A 24,237-nucleotide genomic window follows, 5' to 3' on the forward strand; every position below is an offset into this window, starting at 1 on the left:
CTAGTTCACACAAACAGATTGTCTGAAAACTTGTTATATATTTATTGGTCTGTGTTTGCCTGAGCTTGAGTCTGGACTAAGGATTCTGAGCCCCTGTGTTCTCGATACATGATATCCAATCACAGAACATTTCAGGATTTGGGCCTCCGCCATTGGCCCTTAAACTCCGAGTCATGATTCACAGCTTGGAAGTTTAGACAGCCAATCACGTAGGGAGTGGGAGTGGCCCAGGCCTTCAGAAATGTATATAAGCAGTTGCTTTGCCTCTCTTGTCCAGTTCTGTTGGTTCAATAAAGGTTCTTGCTGTCGTTGCTGTGTCTTGCCTCTTGGGAACCCACCTACACTTCAACTTATATATTACCGTATTTTTCGCCCCATAGGACACTCCGTCCCATAGGACGCACCTAGTTTTTTTGGGGGGAAATAAAGAAAAAAAATTCCCTTTATTTCCCCCCCCAAAAGCAGGTCGGGGAAACAGAACCAGGTCGAGGATCAGCGGGATGGCGGCGCTGCGCCTCCCTGCTGTCCCCCGAGCTTGTGGGGCTGGCTGATGTCTGCCCCGCGCGAGGGGCGCTCTGCATCAGGGCGCCCCCCCCCCCCCGCCGGGCCGGCAGGCTGCTATTTGCAGTGCGGGGAGCCTTGCCGGGAACTCCTGCAAGGCTCCCCATGCTCCGGATGTCTGCCTGGCGAGGGGGGCGCTCGGCTTCAGGGCGCCCCTTGCGCCGGGCAGCAGGCTGCTATCCGCAGCCTAGACATCCCTGCCGGACCTCCCATAGGGCTGCCTAGGCTGCGGATGTCTTCCTGAAGCCTGGAGAGTGAGAGGGGTGGGTGCGCACCGACCCCTCTCACTCTCCAAGCTTCAGCAAAAGCCTGCATTCGCCCCATAGGACGCACCCAGATTTCCCCTTCATTTTGGAGGGGGAAAAGTGCGTCCTATAGGGCGAAAAATACGGTAAGTAAAACTGAAATAAAAAGGTATATGTGCTGGTCCCGAGGGCTAACCATGCGGCGACGTCTGAGTCCAGTCTGAGGTCAAGGGTGTGGTATGGAGGCTGTCTGTCAAAGCTGAGGCGGGGTCCAAGGCAAGGAGTCAGATAAGGTCAGGAACTCTGGCAGAAGAGCAGGACAGGGTGCAGACAGGAACAGGCTACCAACAACGTTGCTCCCGCAACCTGGGACTGGGGCTGGCTGGCTTTTATCTGCCCCGAGGCATAGGGCGGCCCCGGTCCACGGGTGACTCACCTCTCCTGGCCTGGAGGCGAGCACTCCTCCTGCGAGAACTTAGTTCCCTCCACCTCTCTGCCCTGAGCCTCTGCAGCTCAGGAGAGGCTGGAGGGTTACCGGACCCAGAGGCAACCTCAGCTTCCCCCTGACGGGGCTGAGAGTGGAGCACCTGCAGGCAATGGGTCCCCCATCACCTCAGGAGCCAGAGCAGACTCAGCTGGTGCCTGCACCTGAGGATCCAGCACAGGTGAGGACCCTTCAGGCTCAAGCCCCAGCCCCGGCTCAGCTGGTTCTGGAGGTGGGGACTCCTGTGCAGGCTGGGATTCCTCACGTCCAGCCTCCGAGTCTGAATCCCAGGCCATCACAGTATTTATGGAAACCAATAAGGACAGATTCACCCATCCCAAATGCAGGCATGCAGCAGCCTGGGTGAGGGAGCTGCCATTGTGATTAGGTGATATAATATGCTCTTTCTCTCCTCTAGCACTTCTAAAGGTAAAGGTAAAGGGACCCCTGACCATTAGGTCCAGTCATGACCAACTCTGGGGTTGTGGTGCTCCTCTCGCTTTATTGGCCGAGGGAGCCGGCGTACAGCTTCCGGGTCATGTGGCCAGCATGACTAAGCCGCTTCTGGAGAACCAGAGCAGCGCACAGAAATGCCGTTTACCTTCCCGCCGGAGCGGTACCTATTTATCTACTTGCACTGGTCTGCTTTCGAACTGCTAGGTTGGCAGGAGCAGGGACCGAGCAACGGGAGCTCACCCCGTCGCGGGGATTCGAACCGCCGATCTTCTGATCGGCAAGTCCTAGGCTTTGTGGTTTAACCCACAGTAGTGAGGGGCGAGGATGTGTTGCTGGTCCTATCCTAGCCCTCGCCCCAATCAGTGGAATTAAAATGTGAATTGAACCAAATTTCTCCCCTATCTTTAAAAGACACGTAACAGATCTCGCAAAATCTAACGGATCTTGCCAAATCCAAGGAGTAATCTGGAACTAAGCCGTTCCATGGGACGATACCTTTTAATTTGGTATCTTATTACCAATGGAGAATGAAATCGTTCTATTCATTAGAGGCAGCGCTGGAAATGAATGGGGAACATTCCACGGTAATGGGCTTTAATCAAATTTCCGCACAGCAAATATTAGCTAGGCAGGAAGCAAGCTGTGGGAAAGCTGTAAAAGTCTGTAAAGGTAGACATTAGAAAAGACCACGAGATGATCGTTTCATAGAAGCTGAATATTCATTCCTTATCACCTTATATGTTTTGTAAGTTTATTGTGGGCGGGATGGGGGGGGGTATTCAATATTTCTGCTTCTGACTTTTAGCTAGCTGCCAAGACCCAGAGTAATTGTTCCCCGTGTAGTATGGTAATGGTCCGTGGAAATGGCAATCAAACATTGGACATTCCAGTGTTTCTGCCATGTCATCGGGATTCCAAGTCAGATACAATGGAGTAAAATGGTTTTTACAATATAGTTTCCCATGAAAATATCAAGTTCAGTGTATTTGGATTAATATTATAGTGGAGCTGCGGTTCAAACAAATTAAGCAACATTGATTGTCTGAATAAGCAGTTATTGCCAGAGGAAATGGGAGGGGAAGCTGTTTATTTTGTGTCTCTCTGTGTACACTGACACCGAATGTACAAGAGTCAAGATGAATCCAACCTCCACTCAGAGATTTAACCTCTAGAGATCTGGCAGGAGCCGAGGTCCAAGGAATAGCCATCTCTCCCTCCCACTTCGCAACTCTTAGGAAAATATTTCCAACATTTCTTTGTAAGGCAAAATAGGGACAAAGGGAAACAGAAAATTAAAACCATCCCTCATTAACAGAAACAACCCAAGCATATAAATCCTTAAGTTTCACAATAGTGTGATTAACTTTGCGTTTTCTGCCAGATGTTGCAGCATCCAAATTTCACATTTCCCCATATCAGTCTAATTCTTACAGAGTTCCTCTCAATGCTCTGCATTTGTAGCATTGAATACCGTATTTTTCGTCCCATAGGATGCTCCGTCCCATAGAACGCACCTAGTTTTTTTGGGGGGAAATAAAGGAAATTTTCCCCCCTTTATTTCCCCCCCAAAAGCAGGTCAGGGAAACCGAACCAGGTCGAGGAACAGCGGGATGGTGGCGCTGCGCCTCCCTGCTGTCCCCCGAGCTTGTGGGGCTGGCCAATGTTTGACCTGCCCAAGGGGCGCTCTGCATCAGGGTGCCCCTCGCGCTGGGTGGCAGGCTGCTATCCGCAGCGTGGGGAGCCCTGCGGGGAACTCCTGCAAGGCTCCCCACGCTGCGGATGTCTGCCGGGCGCGGGGGGCGCTCTGCTTCAGGGCGCTCCTGGCACTGGGCGGCAGGCTGCTATCCGCAGCCTAGACATCCCTGCCGGACCTCCCGTAGGGCTGCCTAGGCTGCGGATGTGTTCCTGAAGCCTGGAGAGTGAGAGGGGTCCGTGCGCACCGACCCCTCTCGCTCTCCAAGCTTCAGCAAAAGCCTGCATTCGCCCCATAGGACGCACACACATTTCCCCTTCATTTTTGGAGGGGGAAAAGTGTGTCCTATAGGGCAAAAAATACGGTAACTCCTGCCCTATCTTGGCCTCTTATTTGAATTCTTTCATAACACCAACATAGTCCATCTTGCTCAAAGCTATATAGGCAGCTTCAGCTTTTGAGATGACTATATCCATTCTTTGCACACAAAAAAGCAACAACAAAGAATTGAAGAATGGAGGTAGCCCGAAGAAGAATATAAAATTACCACAAACCGAGCAAAACAGCTATCCATAGCAACCAAGGCCAGAAATCGAATCAGCGTGCTAATTGAAAATGTTTGGTTAGCATCAATTCCAGCCATTTGGAGGAAGGGAATGTCACTTGGAATGAGCTTGGCCAGATCATGTACTTAAGGTCATGTCTTGTTCCTAGATACATTTCTCACAGGGAATTTAAGGGCATCGTTATGGCACAAGCAGCCACTAGAAACTTCATGACATGGAGTTCCAGGGCTTTCTTTCAGCCGGAACTTGCCTGAACCTCTCAGGTGGGCGCCATTACCATTACCAGGAGAACAAGGGAGGTGTTCATGGGGAGATCTGGCACCTCTTTTTCTAGAAAAATAGCTCTGTGGAGTGCTAGGGATGGTGGAGGGATCTCTCAACACAAATATATATATATGTATATATATATATAAAAGAAAAGAGAGGAAGTTTTTTCTTCTTTTCCAACACATGAAAGAAACAGGACACGAAATTAATTTTGCAGATTCCAAATTGCTCTTTAACATGGAACATCACCACAAGAGAATAATCATGGAAGCCATCGAGATAGAGAAACACCCTCACAACATGAACAAGCGTGACGACACGTCCCGCCTGCCAGACATCTGGAAATTAGCCCTCCCCACAAAAACCGACACCAGAACCAGAGGCACACAGAACGCCGTCACCAATCAACCACACCAGACCCAAACCCAGACCCTCTCCACAGACATATTACAGACTCCATCCAGCAACCAAACTATAGTGGCACCTCCGGATGCTGCACCCCCCTGCAATCCCTACACAGATCTGGCTGGCACAAGGCACAAAACCATAGCTCGCCCCTATACACGAAGCCAAGCCAGAGCACAACTAAATGCAGCACAGCCATCTTCTCAGAAAAACTCTTCACAAGCTCAAGAGGTCAAGACACGAGAGCTTTAGCAACTAATCTACACTTAATGACCCACCCAGTGATATTCAGAATATCACTCATGAAATCACCCAAGATATCCCTCAAGTAATTAATGACCCACCCAGTGATATTCAGAATATCACTCATGAAATCACCCAAGATATCCCTCAAGTAATTAAGGAACAAAAGAAGAAAAGGCACACTAATCTAGGAACTTCCTCTCTACCCAGAACGTTGGAGGCTATACACCACACCCCTCAACAGTATTTATAGGAACTCAAATACCAGACCCTGCTCTGTTCCAGTAACAAGAAGCCGAAAGCACCAGCCTGAAGATGACGAGTGAGACCTCGTCGAAACGTCGCACAGACACCCCGACTCTTACACGGGAAGACACCCGAAGACACCAAAACCTGCATATATATATATATATATATACACACACACACACACACACACACACACACACACACACTATATATATATATAGATAGATTTTAACATATAAATTATAAAATATACCACAAAACTTATACACTCTTTTTAGACTTCCATCAGCACCTCTGATGATCCACCGTTTTAACCACTTCTTATGCATTTCTTAACTTTATATTGCCTTTACCTCACTTAACAAATCATCCTTCCCCTTCTCCATTTTTGCAATACTTCCAATAATACTCCTCACAAAACTTCTTGAAAACCTACAAACGTTGTCTGATCTTCACAAATACTTTTCAAGTAGTCCGTAAATTTACTCCAGTCTTCCGTGAATTTCTGGTCCCGCCGGTTTCGAATCCTTCCTGTTAGTTTATCTAGTTCTGCATAGTCCATTAACTTCATTCTCCATTCTTCAATCGTCGGTAATTCTTCTTGCTTCCATTTTTGGGCCAGTAATATTCTTGCTGCTGTTATTGCATATAAAAAGAGCTTACATTCCTTTCTATTTATATCACTCCCCACAATGCCCAGTAAAAATGCTTCTGGTTTCTTTATGAATGTATATTTCAACATTTTTTTCATCTCATTATATATCATCTCCTGTCGACACAAACTTATCAAGCAGATTTTCTCCTGCCTGCCCATCCTGGCATGACTCCTGCCATGAATGCTTCCCTCACACCCCTCGTTCTTCAATGGAAGGTTTTTGGCACCTGAGTTGAACCACACTACGGTAAGGTTACCAGATTTTTTTTTATGAATCCAGGGACACTTTTCAACTTCAATGGATTTTCTATGGGGACTGATTTGTAAATCTGGGGACTGTCCCCGGGAAATGGGGACATCTGGTAACCTTACACTACGGCACCCCTCCTCTCCCCTAGGGAACGAGGTGGTGGGGGGGCTAAAGATCTACATCGGGATCTGCTGCCCCTGTGGATCCTGCCACCTGAGGCGGTCACCTCACGTGGCCTCAGAAGTGGTCTCACCCCGCACTGATAGATAGTTGCTGCTGTTCCAATGGAGGAAGGGGTCTCATTGCCTCTCCACTTGCCCTGAAGTGTTGCTTGTTGACTTTGCGTGCGTAGACGTTCCTCGTCGCTAGACGGGCACTAAGGCTGAAAGCCGAACCACATTTACGCAATGGGATTTGCCCTCAGGTAAGTGGGGTTGTGACTGCAGCCTTAGTTTGCTTTTTACCACAAATTTTAAAAACCAGTAGGACGCATCACTCGTTATACAGTGGTACCTCGGGTTACAGACGCTTCACGTTACAGACGCGTTAGGTTACAGACTCCACTAACCCAGAAATAGTACCTCGGGTTAAGAACTTTGCTTCAGGGTGAGAACCAAAATCGCGCGGCGGCGGTGCGGCGGCGCTAAAGTGGTGCTTCAGGTTAAGAACATTTTTAGGTTAAGAACGGACCTCCCGAATGAATTAAGTTCTTAACTCGAGGTACCACTGTAGCTGTTTTCATGTGGAAATCTCCATTGTTACCTGTGTAGACTTCAACTGTGCTCCTCAGTTAAAGTCTGAGGATTTCAAGCCGTCAAACACAGAAGCATGTTCATTACAAATATTTAAAACCCATTACTTTGCGTGTCTCCTGCCAACCTAGCAGTTCGAAAGCACGTCAAAGTGCAAGTAGATAAATAGGTACCGCTCTGGCGGGAAGGTAAACGATGTTTCCATGTGCTGCTCTGGTTCGCCAGAAGCGGCTTAGTCATGCTGGCCACATGACCCAGAAGCTGTACTCCGGCTCCCTCGGCCAATAAAGCGAGATGAGCGCCGCAACCCCAGAGTCGTCCGCAACTGTACCTAACGGTCAGGGTCCCTTTACCTTTACATTACTTTGCATGTTACGTTTCAACAGATGGGCACGAACTCATGGCCACTTTGAGCTTCACATTTATGAAATGTTGCATTACAAAGGAGAAATATAAGTGAATTAAACTGAGCAAAGGAGAAGGCCTGTAAATGTTTAATATGACTACGGGAATTCATGCAATCCAGGATACAAAGGTGGTCTATTTAGTAAAATATCAACAGGGTGCTAAACTGCCCTTTCGTTAATGCCTGAGTGAGGGAAATGAAATCGGATTCAGTTCACACCAAAGTGTAAAATCAAGATAGCTAAATTGCAATCCTAAGCCTACTTACCTGGGAGTGAGCCCCACTTAATTCAGTGGGCCTTGCTACTGAGCAGGCATGGTGCGGTTTGCTGCCCTAGATGAGTTTGTGATGGGCCATTAAAGGTAAAGGTAAAGGGACCCCTGACCATTAGGTCCAGTCGTGACCGACTCTGGGGTTGCGGCGCTCATCTCACTTTATTGGCCGAGGGAGTTGGTGTACAGCTTCCGGGTCACGTGGCCAGCATGACTAAGCTACTTCTGGCAAACCAGAGCAGCGCAAGGAAACACCGTTTACCTTCCCGCTGGAGCGGTACCTATTTATCTACTTGCACTTTGAAGTGCTTTCGAACTGCTAGGTTGTGCAGGAGCAGGGACTGAGCAACGGGAGCACACCCCTTCACAGGGATTCGAACCGCCGGCCATACGATCAGCAAGTCCTAGGCACTGAGGTTTTACCCACAGCGCCACCCACGTCCCCGAGATGGGCCATTAGCCACCTCATTAACTTTGCCTTTAAGGTGCCAAGACTCTTGTTGTTTTTGCTGCAAAAGACCAAGAGGACACCCCTCTGCAAATTCATTACTCTTGAAAGGAAACACGCAGGGAAGGTGATTTATTTGATTTGCTGATGGTTGAGATATGCATTTCTATTGTGTTTTATAATAGATGGAAAAGAGTATTTTTCCACTTCACTGGATGATGAAAGAGAAGACCTGTGCAGAATGGTGGTGGTGGGGGAAACAGATGAAAGTTTGAATAAGAAAGGCTGTGGAAATAAACGCCAAGGAAAAATCTGTACCTGCTGCCTCGTAGAACATCTTCAGGAGAAGAAAAGGCTATGTGAGGTCCTACACAAATCCAGAGTGGAGTCCCTAAGACGGCTGGATGGCGTCTTGTACGCCTCCTTCCAGCAACTCCCGCGGACAAGCTGGTGCCAAACGTATTGCTCTGCTTTCTTTTGGATCACATCAGCGAGACTAAGAGGCCTGTCATCTGGGCAGCCCAGGACCCCCATGCCCAGTGTGCCTGGGCAGCAGGTCACCCCCAGAGGCGCACTCCATTGTCTCTCCAGACAGACAGATGCAGACAGTTTATTTCCTGTTCCCCAGGGTTCTTAAGACTCCCCAGGGTGAAAGAAAACCTGAGAGCTTATCTTTGTAGAGTTGATTTTGTGATAGGCTAATCCATTGTCCTAGGGATGCGGGTGGCATTGTGGGTTAAACCACAGAGCCTAGGACTTGCTGATCAGAAGGTTGGCGGTTCGATTCCTGCGGCGGGGTGAGCTCCCGTTGCTCAGTCCCTGCTCCTGCCAACCCACCAGTTCGAAAGCACGTCAAAGTGCAAGTAGATAAATAGGTACTGCTCCGGTGGGAAGGTAAACGGTGTTTCCGTGCGCTGCTCTGGTTCTCCAGAAGCGGCTTAGTCATGCTGGCCACATGACCTGGAAGCTGTACGCCGGCTCCCTTGGCCAAAAAAGTGAGATGAGCGCCGCAACCCCAGAGTCGGTCACGACTGGACCTAATGGTCAAGGGTCCCTTTACCTTTACTTTAACCCATTGTCCTACTTCTGACCGCATGTCTCCCTCCTAGTTACTGAAATGCCGGACACGAGTCCACCTTTTAACTAGGGCTTCGCTACCATGGGAGATGCTCTCCTCTGGAGCTACTTTTCCAGAGGGGAGTCTGTTATGTATTGAAGTTCTCACCCTGGCCACCAGGCATATTGTGTACAGTCATACCTCGGGTTGAAGTAGCTTCGGGTTAAGCATTTTTGGGTTGCGCTCCGCGGCGACCCGGAAGTAATGGAGCATGTTACTTCCAGGTTTCGCTGCTTGCGCATGCACAGACGCTCAGAATGATGTCGTGTGCGGAAGCGGCAAATCGCGGCATGCGCAGACACTTGGACATGGGATAAGTTTGCTTCAGGATGTGAACGGGGCTCCAGAACGGGTTGTGTTCACTTCAGGATGTGAACGGGGCTCCGGAACGGATCCCGTTCGTATCCAGAGGTGCCACTGAATATAGTTTTCACTCAGGTCCACGTCAGTTAATTTAGGCGGGAAACCCTGGGTTGTTGTTGTTACGATGTTGACAGCCGGCTGCCTATAAAAGCAGACCGGCTGAGCTGTTTGCTGTTCAGTTCAGTTCCAGCTTATTTATAAAGAACTACTTGGAGAAATCTCTGTGTTGTCTGCTATGTCCACCCACTACTTAATAGAGTCCCTAAGATGGCTGGCAACTCCCGCCAAATGTATTGCGCCTCTTTCCTTTAGACCACATCAGTGAGGCTGAGGGGGGTCAGGTTGTCTGGGCAGCCCAGGACCAATATACACACTGACCAGGACTGCACCCTGAGGAGCTCATCTGAGTGCTGCTAACGCAGTGGTTTGACTTCACCCCCGGAGTCGCAATCCATTGTCTTTCGAGACAGACAGATGCCTACAACAGAAGGATGCGTTCAAATTCATCACTGAATATAATCAAATATTCACTGATATATAATCAAATCACTTCCTTTGGGATCCCAAGTGCTATATGATAGGCTGAAATCTTTTATCCCCCCCCCCACATTTATTCACATATAATATTGTTTATTAAAAATTGGTTTAATATGACATAGTGATTTGGAATTGCATTAAGATAAACATGTATTTTGATTGTCTTGCTTACACAAACACACCCAATAAACCGTTCAGATCAACGGAATCATATTTAGCAAAGCTTTTGGTGAAATTCTAGCAACAACAACAATTTGTTTTTGCGTCTTAAAGGTTAATTGCCGCACCCCAGTCTTGTGGAGTCACCTATATGTACTGCCAACCCTAACACAGCATCTTAAATCGATTTCTTATGCTATACTACTCCTGGGGGGGGGTGGGGGGGGAATTAAATAACTTTCCCTTTGCTCCTGTTCCTTTTGAATCAGCTTCTGTATACAGAATAATATTTATTCATGATAGCAATAATCATAATGCAAACTCCTTTCTACTGTCCCAAGCAAACACTGATTAGCTGGACAGAGCCATATAATTTGCTTTTCTAATAAACCAGGGGCCCCTGCACTTCTAAAAACCAGCATCCTGGTTTCAAATCTGCTTTCATATCAGATACAAGAAAAGAGTCGAGTAGCTCCTGTCACTGTTTCCGAGCTTTTAATAGCAGCCCGCGTTGCGCAAATAAATCTAGCGAAGTTTTCCAGTAGCTGGGATTCACTCTCTTCCTAAGTAGGAAGCCTAATAAGGGTTGCCAAGTCGTTACTGGATTGCCAACTGACCAGGAAAAACACCACCACCAATTGGCCTTTCTGTTCACATTCTCCCCTACAGGGTGTGCTTCGAAATAATCATTTTCTTCTACTGCCATTTCTGAAGCAGCAGCCATTTCTGAAGCAGTACAGTTGTCCTTTCCATCACTTGTCTCTCCCCATAGCTGTCAAGCGTCCCTTATTTGGCGGGACAGTCCCTTATCCCAGCGCCATGTCCCACTGCTGTCCCTTATTGATGATGTCTCTTAAATAAGCTACTGAAGGTAATGGGGCCCTTTCTATGTGCAGCTTGCTTTGTCAACAACAAATTGTTGCTGTTTTTTTGTGTTGAATATATGCTATATGGTAATTTATGGACCTAATAGGTATGTAAAGCCATTTGCACGCAACAAAATATGTATTTTATAAAAGTAATTGTTGATCCCTTATTTTGGCTGCTGATCCCTTATTTTCGAGGCTGCTGGTCCCTTATTTTCAAATCAGTATGTTGACAGCTATGCTTCTCCCCATATCACAAGATCCAGCTTCAGAGTTTAGGTGGGGTGGGGTTTTTTTTGCAACAAGCCTTGAAACAACAGCGAACCAGGGCAAACACTGAAGTTCAGGATGGGGTTACTATTTGCTGCAAACCAATGAATGATGGGGTGGGTTGTGTGCGCACAGCCTACAGGCGTGATTAGGTGCCTTAACGAAGACAGAACTGCACGGCACATCCTCAGACTTTGACTGCCAAGCCCCGTCGACAAATATTTCCATTTTGACTCTTTATCGACTTTCCTGGAACATCTGGCTGCTGAATGCTAGGAGATAACAGCTGAGTGAGATGTGCCAGCTGGCTGATCCAGCGTGGCAGTTCGCAGGGGCTGGCTTCCTTTTCTTCTGCGTCTGTGAATATTTCTTATACGTTCGAACATTGCCGGTTGACTGTTAGTCCACCGCTGCTAATTTCATTCCCCCCCATTTTTTATTAGTTTTCACAATATTATAAACAAACAAACAAACAAACAAACACACAAACACACAAGACAAACAAACATAGATCATAGCCTTATTGAAAATTACAGTTATTAACTTTGTTAAGTGACTTCCTCGCTTCCCCTTGGTTGAATTTCATTGCATGTCCTTTTAACGGTTTTCCAAATCCCAATTTTTATGAAATTTAACTTAAACATTAACATCCTTGGATCTTCACCTTACCTGATGGAATTAAACATATTAATTCATCACTTAACATAAATAAAATCCTAAGCCCATTAAGTATCTGCAAGCTATGTTCAGTTAGTTTAACTTAACAAATTTTACTAAATAATCATTAAATTTATTCCACTCTTCCTGATACTCCTCCTCCTTCTGGTTGCGGACTCTTCCGGTTAGGTCGGCTAGCTCTGAAAAATCCATCATCTTCATCTGCCATTTTTTTCAATTCATTATAAATCTTTTCCGAGAAGTCTTTCACCTTGGGCCACCGCTGCTAATTTCAGCTTTGCTTTGTAGGTGCTTGCTAAGCACTTCCTCCAATAGCAAACATTATAGGTATAATGGCATAAATAGAGGCAAAACGGGGGCACCGAGAAACAAGAAAGAGGGGTCCCCGTGCTACAAAACACCAGAGGTTTGGAGAAGTAGAAAATACCTTTTTTAAAAAAACACACAACCCAGAGGTAAGGAAAAAACAAAGAAACCCAAAAGAGCAGTGTTAGGATTGGTGATGCTTAGAAGCCACTGACAATGGGGTGCAGTTCTTGGGCCCCACAACCGAGAGAGGTCCCAATTGCAGCTCAGTGGCCCTGGGCACGATAGCTTTGCTTTCTTTTCCCCACTTGTTACAGAGCAGGTGTGCTGCTGCTGCTGCAGAATGAAGACGCTCCAGTTGCATCCGCCATTTTTATTTCCCAAGGTGCTTTGCTCATGTGGGTTCTGTCCTCTGCAGTAGCAAAGCACCTGCTCAGCAAAATGGTTTTTTTAAAAAATAAAAACATTTTTAAAAAGGAAACATATTGCTGCCACCTGAGGGTGGAGAGCAGAGATGGAATGCATGGATCCCCCTTTGTTTGGGAATGAGGAAAGAGGCCCATTCATTCCCTTCCTGCTACCAGGCAAGGAGGAGGGAGGAAATGACAGGATGATTTTCAATCACACCCATGCACCCCTTTGCAGCTAGCATGAGACCCACCACCTAGATAGAAGGGCAGTGGGGTGGGGGTGGGCATAGGGGTGGGGGCCCCTTAGAGGGCATCTTGCTTAGGAAATCCTCAGACTTGGCAGTACCATTGTCAGTCACCCTGGAAAGCCTCTCCTCCTTAGGGAGGGGAGGAGTTCTGAGCAGGAGCCATTTCCTGCTTTGGCTGCTGTGCCACGCCCCTCAGGTGGCCAGCCAATCAGCTGGAGGCTTGGGGGTGGGGTTTAGCCACTCAAACGCGGCCCGGCAGCGCTCCTCAGCCATTGTGCGGCTGCTTCTCGTGGATCACCCACCTTCCCTCCCATAGTTCATTGTTTGGTTCGTGACATTGCTATGGACCTGTGGTTGGTCGCCTTGGTTGGCCAAGGGGCCTGGTAGGAATTTTTATCCAACTGGCAAATTGGCACCGGCCACTTGGTTTTTCGCCTACCTCATAGCAAATCGTCACAACTTTTGGGTATTGGCAGTTAGGCATTGGAATATGGTTGTGTGTTGGAGGGCAGGGTGTGGCCATCGCCTACCCCTCCATTTTATGGGTAAAGGAATCTGGCGGTCATGGGGATCCTGTCCAACGCCCTTGCTGGTGGCTAGGGCCATGGCACGACCCCTGGTGACATCAGGGGGAGCTTTCAGTTGTATTTGCATCAACAGGCTCCTCCCACTGGTGGCTAACCCTTGATAGACTCACCCCTCCCCGAGGGGGTGGAGTCACGCTCTGTTGTTTTATCCAGGGCCTAAGCCAATACTTCTCACATGCTGTAATCAATAAAGTTGTGGGCTTTTTTAGCCCATTAACCTAATATACTGTGTCCATGTGTCTTTCTTATCCTCAAGCGGGTGGTGGGTCCTTGAATCACAATGCTGAATGCCGGCAGCAAAAGAAAAAGGGAAAACGGTGGAAGAAGTGGAATTCCCTGCTCATAACAGGGATGGGGAATATTTGGCCCAGCAGCAGGATGCTGCCGGGCTCCAAGTCCCATCGGCTTCAGACAACATAGCCAATGGATATGGATGATGGATGAGTCTATCTCCAATAACTGCATCCCCTCGCAAAATTGTATTTTAAAATTAAGTTTAAAAACGCGAAAGTTTAGATCGGGCAGCCCTCCAGTGCCACATAGCAAAGCGGGTGAAGGATGAGAGTGCAGGAATAGATTTCCCACTCCTGAAATTCAGAGTCACTGAATGTTCTCATTCCAGGCTATCAAGAGTCACTTCTTTTAGGATGTCAAGATAGCAGTGGAACCTGCAACACTAGGGTTCCGTGTGTGCTATTAAATAAATAAAGCGAAACGACAATTTTTTAAAAAACGGAGGAACAGGATAATTCATGTCCTCTATGCTGCAGGGCGCAAACTCAATTACTTGCCAAATCCTTGGTTCTAAAATGTGTGGGGAGCTTCCAGAACTTGAGAATGGCGGCATTGCTGGACGGAAGATGCTTCACTGGGGCACCGATGGTGGAGTTCAAATGGCAGCGCCCTTCCTGATAGGTGGAGGGGGCATAAGCCCCTGCCGCCTATGGGAACCCAGATCTTAGCCTGCACCCTCTTTGGCAAATGGGGAGACAGCCTGGGATATGGGCTGTGCCAGGGGGCGTAGCTGATGGAGCCGACAGTGGGCTTTCCTCGGATCAGCCTCTTGCCCATTTAAGCAGCCCATACCTGGGGCACAGCCTGTTTGTTCCTGCGCCAGGTTTCCCCATCCCACCCACCCTCAGTTTAAGCTGATAGTCAATTGCTTTGCTGTGGCTGCTGTGGTTGCACCATTCTTTACAGGGCCGGGTAGGAATTTGCCCACCAGGATAATTGGCTCTTACCTGGTGGTTTTGCCTAAAAAGGTAAAGGGACCCCTGACCATTAGGTCCAGTCGTGGCCGACTCTGGGGTTGCGACGCTCATCTCGCTTTATTGGTCGAGGGAGCCGGCGTACAGATTCCGGGTCATGTGGCCAGCATGACTAAGCCGCTTCTGGCAAACCAGAGCAGCGCACGGAAACGCCGTTTACCTTCCTGCCAGAGCGGTACCTATTTATCTACTTGCACTTGGACGTGCTTCATAGCAATTCCTCACAACTGGTTGGGCATTGGGGGCAATCCCTTGTTTTGGGCAGAGGGGAGGTTGTATTCCCCACCTGCCCCTCCAAACGTTGGGGTATCCCATTAAAGGGATCCGGGCAGAGTGGCCATGTTTGTTTGCCCAGGTGGGGCCGGGGCCGAAAGCACTCCCCCAGACGGCGGTCCCTGTGGGGGTCACCCTATTGGATGTAGGTCTTAGTGAAGGACCCATTATTAGGAACCCCCACCTGGATTGACCACGCGTCACTTCCAGCAGGTAGGCTGGAAGTATTTAGACTGCCCCAAGCCAAACCTCTTCCATCTGTATTCAATAAAGTTGTGGCCTGTTTTTACCCAAAACCCAGTCTGATCGGTCTCTTATTTATATGGGTTGGGGTATGGGAAGTCCGATGCCTTATCCTGCAAGTCTCCTTCAGACAGTTGTCCTCTGCAAATTGGAGAATGGCAGATACTGCAACTTGGTGGGTGGTGGTGGTGGTGATGATGATGGAGGAGCTAGCAGACATAGGTGAGCTCCAACCCTCAGGACTCTGAAGGTTCAGCCTAGGAGTTAGATAGGATTCTGCTGACAGCTTATCCTCAGTGAATCCTTGGAGAGCTCCATCTGCCTGGTCGATACAGGTATCATCTCATATTCCTGCGCCGAGGAGCGGTGATGGCAACCTAGAATCAGGGCCTTCACTTCTTTTTTGAAGTTCTTGTTGAGAAAGCCGTAGATGACGGGGTTGATGCAGACTGATGCCATGGCGACCAGGTGGCACAGGGAGAAGATCAGATCGTGGATACAGTGGGGGATGATTTTGTAGTTCCAGTCATCGATGGTGTTGAAAACATGAAGCGGCAGCCAGCAGACTGCGAAGGCGGCGACCATTAACGCCAGCAGAATATTGATCTGCTTCAGGTGGCTCGCCCGGCAACTGCACTCATGCTTCTTCCGAAACATGTCCTCCCTCTTCCGGAGGCGCAGGTAGATGTTCAGGTAGCACACCGCGATGAGGAGAAGAGGGATGCAGTACTGTACGAGCAGCAAGACAGTGGTGTAGGTGAGCTTGTAAACCTTTGACGGCCAGGAGGGGAAGCAAACGACCTTGCTCGCCAAAGAATCCGTTCTGCGGAGCTGCTTCGGGAAGTCATCGCCCAAGATGCTGTAAGTGGCGAAAGGCAAGGACAAGAAAGAAGCAAAGATCCAAGCGATGGCAATGCCCAGGTAGGCTTGGGAGAGGCTGGGCCTCCAGCCGGTGGGGTTTATGATGAGCTGGCGCCTTTCTAAAGCAATGAGCACAAGCGACAGGATGGAGACGGTCAAAGACGTGCACTGGATGAACAAGGTCACCCTGCACATGGCTTCGCCAAATATCCAGTGCTTCAACAAGACTGTGGTGACAGTGAACGGCAAGCAGAATATGCACATAGTCAAGCTTGAGACTATCAGATTGGCAATAAATACATTAGTGACGGCGGCTTTCTCTTTATGTCTGGCCAGGATACCAATGAAGCACAAGTTTCCTAAAATGCCTACCAGGGTCTCCAAGCTGTAAGAGGCGACTAGAAACAGAGTAATATCTGTGCTGTTTCTACATGGCTGGATGGCGTGGAAAGGGAAGCTCCAGTTGCTCTGGGGTGGAGACGATGTGTTAGAAGCCACAGTCCTGTTCATTATGGAGCCAAAGAGGTGTGTCGTCGGTCTGAGGGTTAGGAACTTCCTGTGATCTTACTACAATCTGTCGGGGTGATCTGCAAAAGAGAGAGACGGTTTTATTTCTTACTGACACAGTCTCAACACTGGAGCAGACTAGGGGATGTAAAAACATCTTGCAGCAGTCACAACTTTCTCAGCGGACTCTGTGCACATCCGCACTGCATTCAAAGCTCTCTTATACCCTCCTTTTAACAATTGTGGGGGATCCTGGCAACGACAGCTTGTTAAAGATGCTGAAATGGCAACTTTGTGAGGTCAGTACCCATAACAAACTTCCTAAGATCCTTTGGGGGAAGTCATTGTGGCGTTCGTACGGAGCCCCCAGTCGTCTCACGGACTATTGACCCGTACACCACTAATCCGCTGCCACCAACCAGGTCCTCCCTGGTAAAATCACTTCAGTCTCAGTCAGCTTCTCAATTAATAAAGAAGAGTGTATTTTATTTCAGACACAACCAAACTTTTACGGCATTCCAAATGTTGTTGCTCATTACTTTCGTAGTCTTATTTTCCTCTCTCTATCTCTTCTACCTCCCCACACTCAAGAACCCACTGCCCTAACTGTCTCTCTATTACCAGCTGACTTTCCCAACCAGCCAACCCACTAAAACCAACCAACTACCCACCAACAACTCCCAACGAACTCCTCCCAGAGCTGGTTTTATAGTCCCACTGACTCCACCCCCTGGGTCCTGACTGGGCAACCTGTTTAACTATTTCACCTCCAGCACTCTCTCTTATGTTAATGTCACAGTCATGACTGTTAAAAGTGGTACAAGAAAGGGTTTAAACCAGGGCTCAGCAACCTTTTTCAGCTGTGGGCCGGTCCACTGTCCCTCAGACCATGTGGTGGGCCGGACTATATTTTGAAGGGGGGAAAATGAACGAATTCCTATGCCCCACAAATAACCCAGAGATGCATTTTAAATAAAAGGACACATTCTACTCATGTAAAAACACACTGATTCCCAGACCATCCACGGGCTGGACTGAGAAGGCGGTTGGGCCACATCTGGCCCCTGGGCCTTAGCTTGCCTACCCCTGGTTCAAACATAACGGAGTGGCTCTGGCCCTAATGCAAATCCTATAGATTTCTGCCCCTGCATAATCTCAGGGTGGATGACACTTGATCAAGTATGACAACACAGACATCTCATGCACAGCTAAACATAGCTTTGAATGGGATTGGGACAGTTTATGATCCCAGCTTCCACTTTCTTTCAACCGGAGACAGGAGACAAAGGTCAGCCAGGTCCAGAGATTTATGCTGAGCGGGATTTTGTAGAAAAGTTCCTTTTGGTGTTCTGGACTTTCAAAGTCATATTTTAAAAGCCAAGTTTCTTTAAACTGTACGAATTTACTATGAATGCATATTTTGTGACACTTTTTATTTAAATAAGTGCATGCTTAATTATGTAAAATGAAGGCTGAAAATGCACTTTCAGATGATTTCATCCATTTGGAGTTCAGTAAAAATTCCTTTTAGAAAGCCCCAAGGAAAACTGCACACATTTCTTCAAATCCAAATTTCTCTGTGTATGCCTTAGAACTGACCTTGTAACTTAAAGAAATCAAATCATACACATAAGACACTGATGGGTTGCGCTGTTTGAACGTTCTTCTTAAGGCTTGCTTCCCCTAGACTTACCTAAATGTTACACATTATCTTTCAGCAAACACAGAAATACTCATTTTCTCTACTCATTCAGGGTCTCTACTCTCACTACCTGCCAGCCAACAACAAAACAACAACAACAACAACAAGCCTTAAATAATAAGCCTTAAAGATCTATGTTGGGTTCAGGAGAGAAAGAAGTTTCAGTATTGCCTGTCTATGTTTCAGAATGATCAATTGCCAGAAGGTTCTGAAGGCACAGGGATAGAAATATCTGATTTTGTTAAAATCTGTTAAAATTACGGCATGGTTTCACTGCTTCCATGTCTTAAAATGCCTTGGGGGAAAACAGCAAGGCATATCCTACCATAACATTTCTACTCGCGGGTTCTCTGTGCCATCCGTGGCATACATTATATTCCTTTCCCAGGGCCACATCAGGGACCAGGGTGCCGCCATCCTCAATCATATACGGAACACAGAAACGCTCTCTTTTCCTTCACCTATAAACCACATTTCTCCCCCGTCTGTCTTCACACGCACAATGCGCTCTGAGGGCGACTCCTGTGCGCCTGATCCTGATGCCTCCTTGGAAAATACAAACTATTTGTTTGTTTGTTTGGAAAAACCACAATCTTAGCAGGGGTTTCATCGTTCTTTCATCGTGCTAACTGATTGGAGAGAGTGGCCACACGGGGAATTTCCAAGAAACCCGTCCGTCACTCCTGTCTGGCTTATTAACGATTGTTGTAAACCACTCCGGGAGCCTTTTTTGACCAAAGAGTGGGTTAAAAATACTTTTTAAAAAATCAATAGTGAGTGGATAACATACCACTAATTCTAGAATGTTCTAGGGGCATGGGCAGCAAATTGATTTTCTGGCATATCTTCGCCACCCACTTCTAAGTGCTTTTTTCCATGCTCTTGTGGATGCTGAGTGGGGAAAGTACCGTATTTTTCACTCTATAAGACGCACCAGACCACAAGACGCACCTAGTTTTTGGACGAGGAAAACAAGAAAAAAAATATTCTGAATCTCAGAAGCCAGAACAGCAAGAGGGATCGCTGCGCAGTGAAAGCAGCAATCCCTCTTGCTGTTCTGGCTTCTGGGATAGCTGCGCAGCCTGCATTCACTCCATAAGATGCACACACATTTCCCCTTACTTTTTAGGAGGGAAAAAGTGAGTCTTATAGAGCAAAAAATACGGTATGTGCAAAAAGACTTACCTTTGATACCCCCAGGAGCATATCTGCTGCAAACATACACCAGGGATCTCCACCGGCAGAATCAAATGAGCAACAGGCCAGCAAAACCAGCATCCGATCACCTTCCTGGGCTTTAAATCTTGTCCCTCTCTTTTCTCTTTCAGTATGAAAAAATGTGTGCCAGCTTCTCGCCTCAATCTCTACCTCCAAAGGGACTTTAGTCCTGGAGTTTTGATGGGAATGCAAATTTCTGGCTCCCTCTTGTTGTCTCCTTAGAAAAGAAGAAGCAAACTCTTAGCTGCAGGAGAAAGAGAGAAGGAACATGCAAATGATGTGAAGCAGCGAGTCAATGAGCATGGCAGCCAAATGAGTATAAACAACTCAGATTGGCCGCATTCATCCTTATATGCAGCCTGGGCATTGCAATCTGGGGTGGTGGTTTTTTTGGTCACCAACGGGGCATCTTTGATCTGTTTACCAGATGGCTCTGCAGAAAGTCACTCCCAGCATCAAGGCTTGGCACGTCAGCCAGGGGTGGGGTTTTGCCTTACAATGACTCAGAGTCAGACCAAGGCTTGGAGCACCCAAGGGAATCAGTCCAGCTGGGGCAAATGGGACAGCAAGACAGTGGTACCTCGGGTTACAGACTCCGCTAACCCAGAAATAGTACTTCGGGTTAAGAACTTTGCTTCAGGGTGAGAAATCGTGCTCCGGCGGCACGGCAGCAGCAGGAGGCCCCATTAGCTAAAGTGGTGCTTCAGGTTAAGAACAGTTTCAAGTTAAGAACGGACCTCCAGAACAAATTAAGTTCTTAACCTGAGGTACCACTGTAATAGTAGTAGTAGTAGTAGTAGTAGTAGTAGTAGTAGTAGTAATAGTAATAATACTTTATTATTTATACCCTGTCACGTGGCTGGGTTTCCCCAGTTGCTCTGGGCGGCTCCCAACAGAACACTAAAAACAGAATAAAACATCAACCATTAAAAACTTCCCTAAACAGGGCTGCCTTCAGATGTCTTCTAAAAGTCAGATGGTTGTTTATTTCCTTGATATCTGACAGGAGGGCGTTCCACAGGGCGGGAGCCACCACCGAGAAGGCCCTCTGCCTGGTTCTCTGTAACCTGGCTTCTCACAATGAGGGAACCGCCAGAAGGCCCTCAGTGCTGGATCTCAGTGTCCGGGCTGAACGATGGGGGTGGAGACGCTGCTTCAGGTATATAGGACCGAGGCAGTTTAGGGCTTTAAAGGTCAGCACCAACACTTTGAATTGTGCTCGGAAACGTACTGGGAGCCAATGTAGGTCTTTCAAGACTGGTGTTATGTGGTCTCGGCAGCCGCTCCCAGTCACCAGTCTAGCTGCCGCGTTCTGGATTAGTTGTAGTTTCTGGGTTACCTTCAGAGGCAGCCCCACATAGAGCACATTGCAGTAGTCCAAGCGGGAGATTACTAGAGCATTCACCACTCTGGCGAAACAGTCTGCAGGCAGATAGGGTCTCATCCTGCGTACCAGATGGAGCTGGTAGACAGCTGCCCTGGATACAGAATTGACCTGCGCCTCCATGGACAGCTGTGAGTCCAAAATGCAAGCAAATGAGAGCTACACAGGAGGAACATGAAGCACTCGATAGAAGTCATGTTGCTGTTCTTTGGACAACTATCCAGGAGGGTAATAAAAGGCTCCTAACTTCTGTGTGTCCTGCTTTTCCTGGGACAGTCCCGGAATTACAGAAGCCGTCCCGGTTTTTGATTTGACCCCGGAATGTCCCGATTTTCCTTTTTCCTCCCTTTCACATAAAAGGTAAAGGGTAAAGGGACCCCTGACCGTTAGGTCCAGTCGTGGCCGACTCTGGGGTTGCGGCACTCATCTCGCTTTATTGGCCGAGGGAGACTTCTGGGTCATGTGGCCAGCATGACTAAGCCGCTTCTGGCGAACCAGAGCAGCACACGGAAACACCTTTTACCTTCCCGCCAGAGTGGTACCTATTTATCTACTTGCACATTGACGTGCTTTCGAACTGCTAGTTGGCAGGAGCAGGGACCGAGCAACGGGAGCTCACCCCGTCGCGGGGATTCGAACCACTGACCTTCCAATCAGCAAGCCCAAGAGGCTCAGTGGTTTAGACCACAGCGCCACCCGCGTCCCCCCCTCCACATATCAGAGAACAATTAAAAGTGCTGTGCGTGTGTGCAAAAACTTAGTCCTGCTCATAGTGAAAACAGAACACCTGTACCAAATGAAGGAAAAGGTGAAGCCCTTCCAATAATTCTGAAAGTAAAAGGTCAACAATCCGCTTTAAGTTCTTTAATGGCAGGGCTTCAGCAGCCAACCATTTCTTAGGAAACGCCTGGGGTGTTTATTTCTTTACTGTAAATGAAGCCTGACACTGTCCCTATTTTCACTGGAGAAAAGTTGGGAGGTTGGGCAGGATTGCACTCATTCACAACATACTCTGATAGGGAGGTGCAATTGATGTTGGCTCCCTAGTATGCACTCCCCTCACGGGTGGAAAGCCCTGCCTCTTGTCAAATTATTGTTCTCCCCCAAAATTTTCCCAATCTGTTCTTTTCCACTCTAGCGTAAGGCAAAGGATGATGAATTAAAGGCTCCTGGACCACACAGAAACACCAGCTGGGACTGGAGTTAGGGGTAAAGCTCAGAGCCAGATTTACGTATAAGCTAAACAAGCTATAGCTTAGGGCCCCACTCTTTTGGCCCCCCCCCAAAATTAAAAGAAGTAAACTGGATGTACATTTCCAAAATATAAGATGCAAAACAAATAAAATAAAACCTTCATACAGCAACAGTCTTTTGTGTTGTGTAGGCTCCTATGATGTAAGTAATGGGCCCTGCCTGCTAGCCTGCTCCCTAATATATCACTGGTTTGCTCATTTCTATACATAGGGTGCCTACATTCTGCATGGACTGGTTGCACGGCAACATGTGCAAATGGCTTGAGATACCTATTAGGTCCATAAATTAAAGGGTAAAGGTAAAAGACCCCTGACAGTTAAGTCCATTCGCAAATGACTCTGGGGTTGTGACACTCATCTTGCTTTACTGGCCGAGGGAGCCAACGTTTGTCCGCAGAGTTTTTCTCTGTCATGTGGCCAGCATGACTAAGCCTCTTCTGGCAAAACCAGAGCAGCGCACGGAAACACCGTTTACCTTCCCGCCGGAGTGGTACCTATTTATCTCCTTGCACTTTGACGTGCTTTCAAACTGCTAGGTTGGCAGGAGCTTGGACAGAGCAACGGGAGCTCACCCCGTCGCGGGGATTCGAACCACTGACCTTCCAATCAGCAAGCCCAAGAGGCTCAGTGGTTTAGACCACAGCGCCACCCGCATCCCGCCCTAGGTCCATAAATTACCATATATAGCATATATTAAACACACAAAAAAGCAACAATTCGTTGCTGACGAAGAACAGCTGGACGTATAAAGGGCCCCATTCCCTTCCGTAGCTTAGGCCCTCATCAAACCTAAATCTGGCCTTGGTAAAACTTAACATTTTGGTGGCATAAGGCCTACTTCTTCGTTGGCTCATCTTCGTCTTCAGTAGCAGCCATGACAGTGAAGTGGCTATGTCTTAACGAAACATTTCTGCATGCGCCTTTATTCGCGCACATGCCTAGACCAGGGAGTCCAGTTCGAAGCACTGCACATCTTACGCAGTTGGCTTTTGCCTTATTTTGCTCAGACCGGGAACAGCATTTAGTTCAGCGTTAACGAAGTGTGAGGTACTGTGGAGCTGCACTTTGCTGGCCATTGCTAATGAGATTTCTTATCCATCTCAGAAGTTCTTCACCTGTCAACCCCAACATGGAGTCATCAACTGCAGGGGTCACTTCTGCGAGCTCCTTTTTCCATTCATTTGGCTTCATCTCGATTTATTAGAAGCTCAAGTGTGCATTCCTCTTTTAATTACGTATAGCATCTCGTATCATGTTGACTTTGTGGTCCTTTCTGTAAGATACGCTGGTGTGGTTGCCACCTAGTGGCCAAAAGGCAAAAGTGTTCCTTGAGAAAAAATGGAATTACAGTGGTAACTCGGTTCCAGTTACAGATAGGTAGCCGTGTTGGTCTGCCATAGTCAAAATAAAAAAATTCCTTCCAGTAGCACCTTAAAGACCAACTAAGTTAGTTCTTGGTATGAGCTTTCGTGTGCATGCACACTTCTTCAGTGGTACCTCGGGTTACATATGCTTGAGGTTACATACGCTTCAGGTTACACACTCTGCTAACCTAGAAATAGTGTTTCAGGTGAAGAACTTTGCTTCAGGATGAGAACAGAAATTGTGCTCCGGCAGCGCAGCGGCAGCAGGAGGCCCCATTACCTAAAGTGGTGCTTCAGGTTAAGAACAGTTTCAGGTTAAGTATGGACTTCCGGAACGAATTAAGTACTTAAGCTGCGGTAACACTGTACTATACAGTCATACCTTGGGTTGAATGCACTTCAGGTTGAGTGCTTTCGGGTTGCGCTCTGCGGCAACCCGGAAGTAACGGAGCACGTTACTTCTGGGTTTTGTCGCTTGCGTATGCGCAGACGCTCAAAATGACATCACACACATGCGTGGAAGCACAAAACGCAACCCGCACATGCACCATCTCGTTTTACTTTCTGTTCAGGATGCGAACGGGGCTCCGGAACGGATCCTGTTCGAATCCCGGGGTACCACTGTACAACTAAACCAGGTATTGGATTGTTCAGCGTCTTTATAAACGACT

At 47.8% G+C, this 24,237-nt stretch overlaps 1 protein-coding gene across 1 annotated transcript; it reads right to left on the minus strand.

Annotated features, from left to right (window-relative positions):
• Positions 1-15,219: 15,219 nt before the first annotated feature.
• On the minus strand, positions 15,220-19,861 carry NPY4R2 (neuropeptide Y receptor Y4-2). The gene is made up of 2 exons (XM_082223488.1): positions 19,533-19,861; positions 15,220-16,725 (listed from the first exon to the last, which is right to left on the minus strand). The coding sequence occupies exon 2, from the start codon at positions 16,646-16,648 to the stop codon at positions 15,542-15,544; it is 1,107 nt and encodes a 368-aa protein (XP_082079614.1). The 5' UTR covers positions 16,649-16,725; positions 19,533-19,861; the 3' UTR covers positions 15,220-15,541.
• Between the last annotated feature and the right edge of the window lie 4,376 nt (positions 19,862-24,237).

Source organism: Podarcis vaucheri (assembly GCF_965113315.1).
Source record: "Podarcis vaucheri genome assembly, chromosome: 5".
In the NCBI taxonomy this organism is placed as follows: Eukaryota; Metazoa; Chordata; class Lepidosauria; order Squamata; family Lacertidae; genus Podarcis; species Podarcis vaucheri.

What these genes read in the sequence shown, in the direction of transcription:
- NPY4R2 (XM_082223488.1), bottom strand. Translation starts at nt 16,648, where the DNA reads ATGAACAGGACTGTGGCTTCTAACACATCGTCTCCACCCCAGAGCAAC.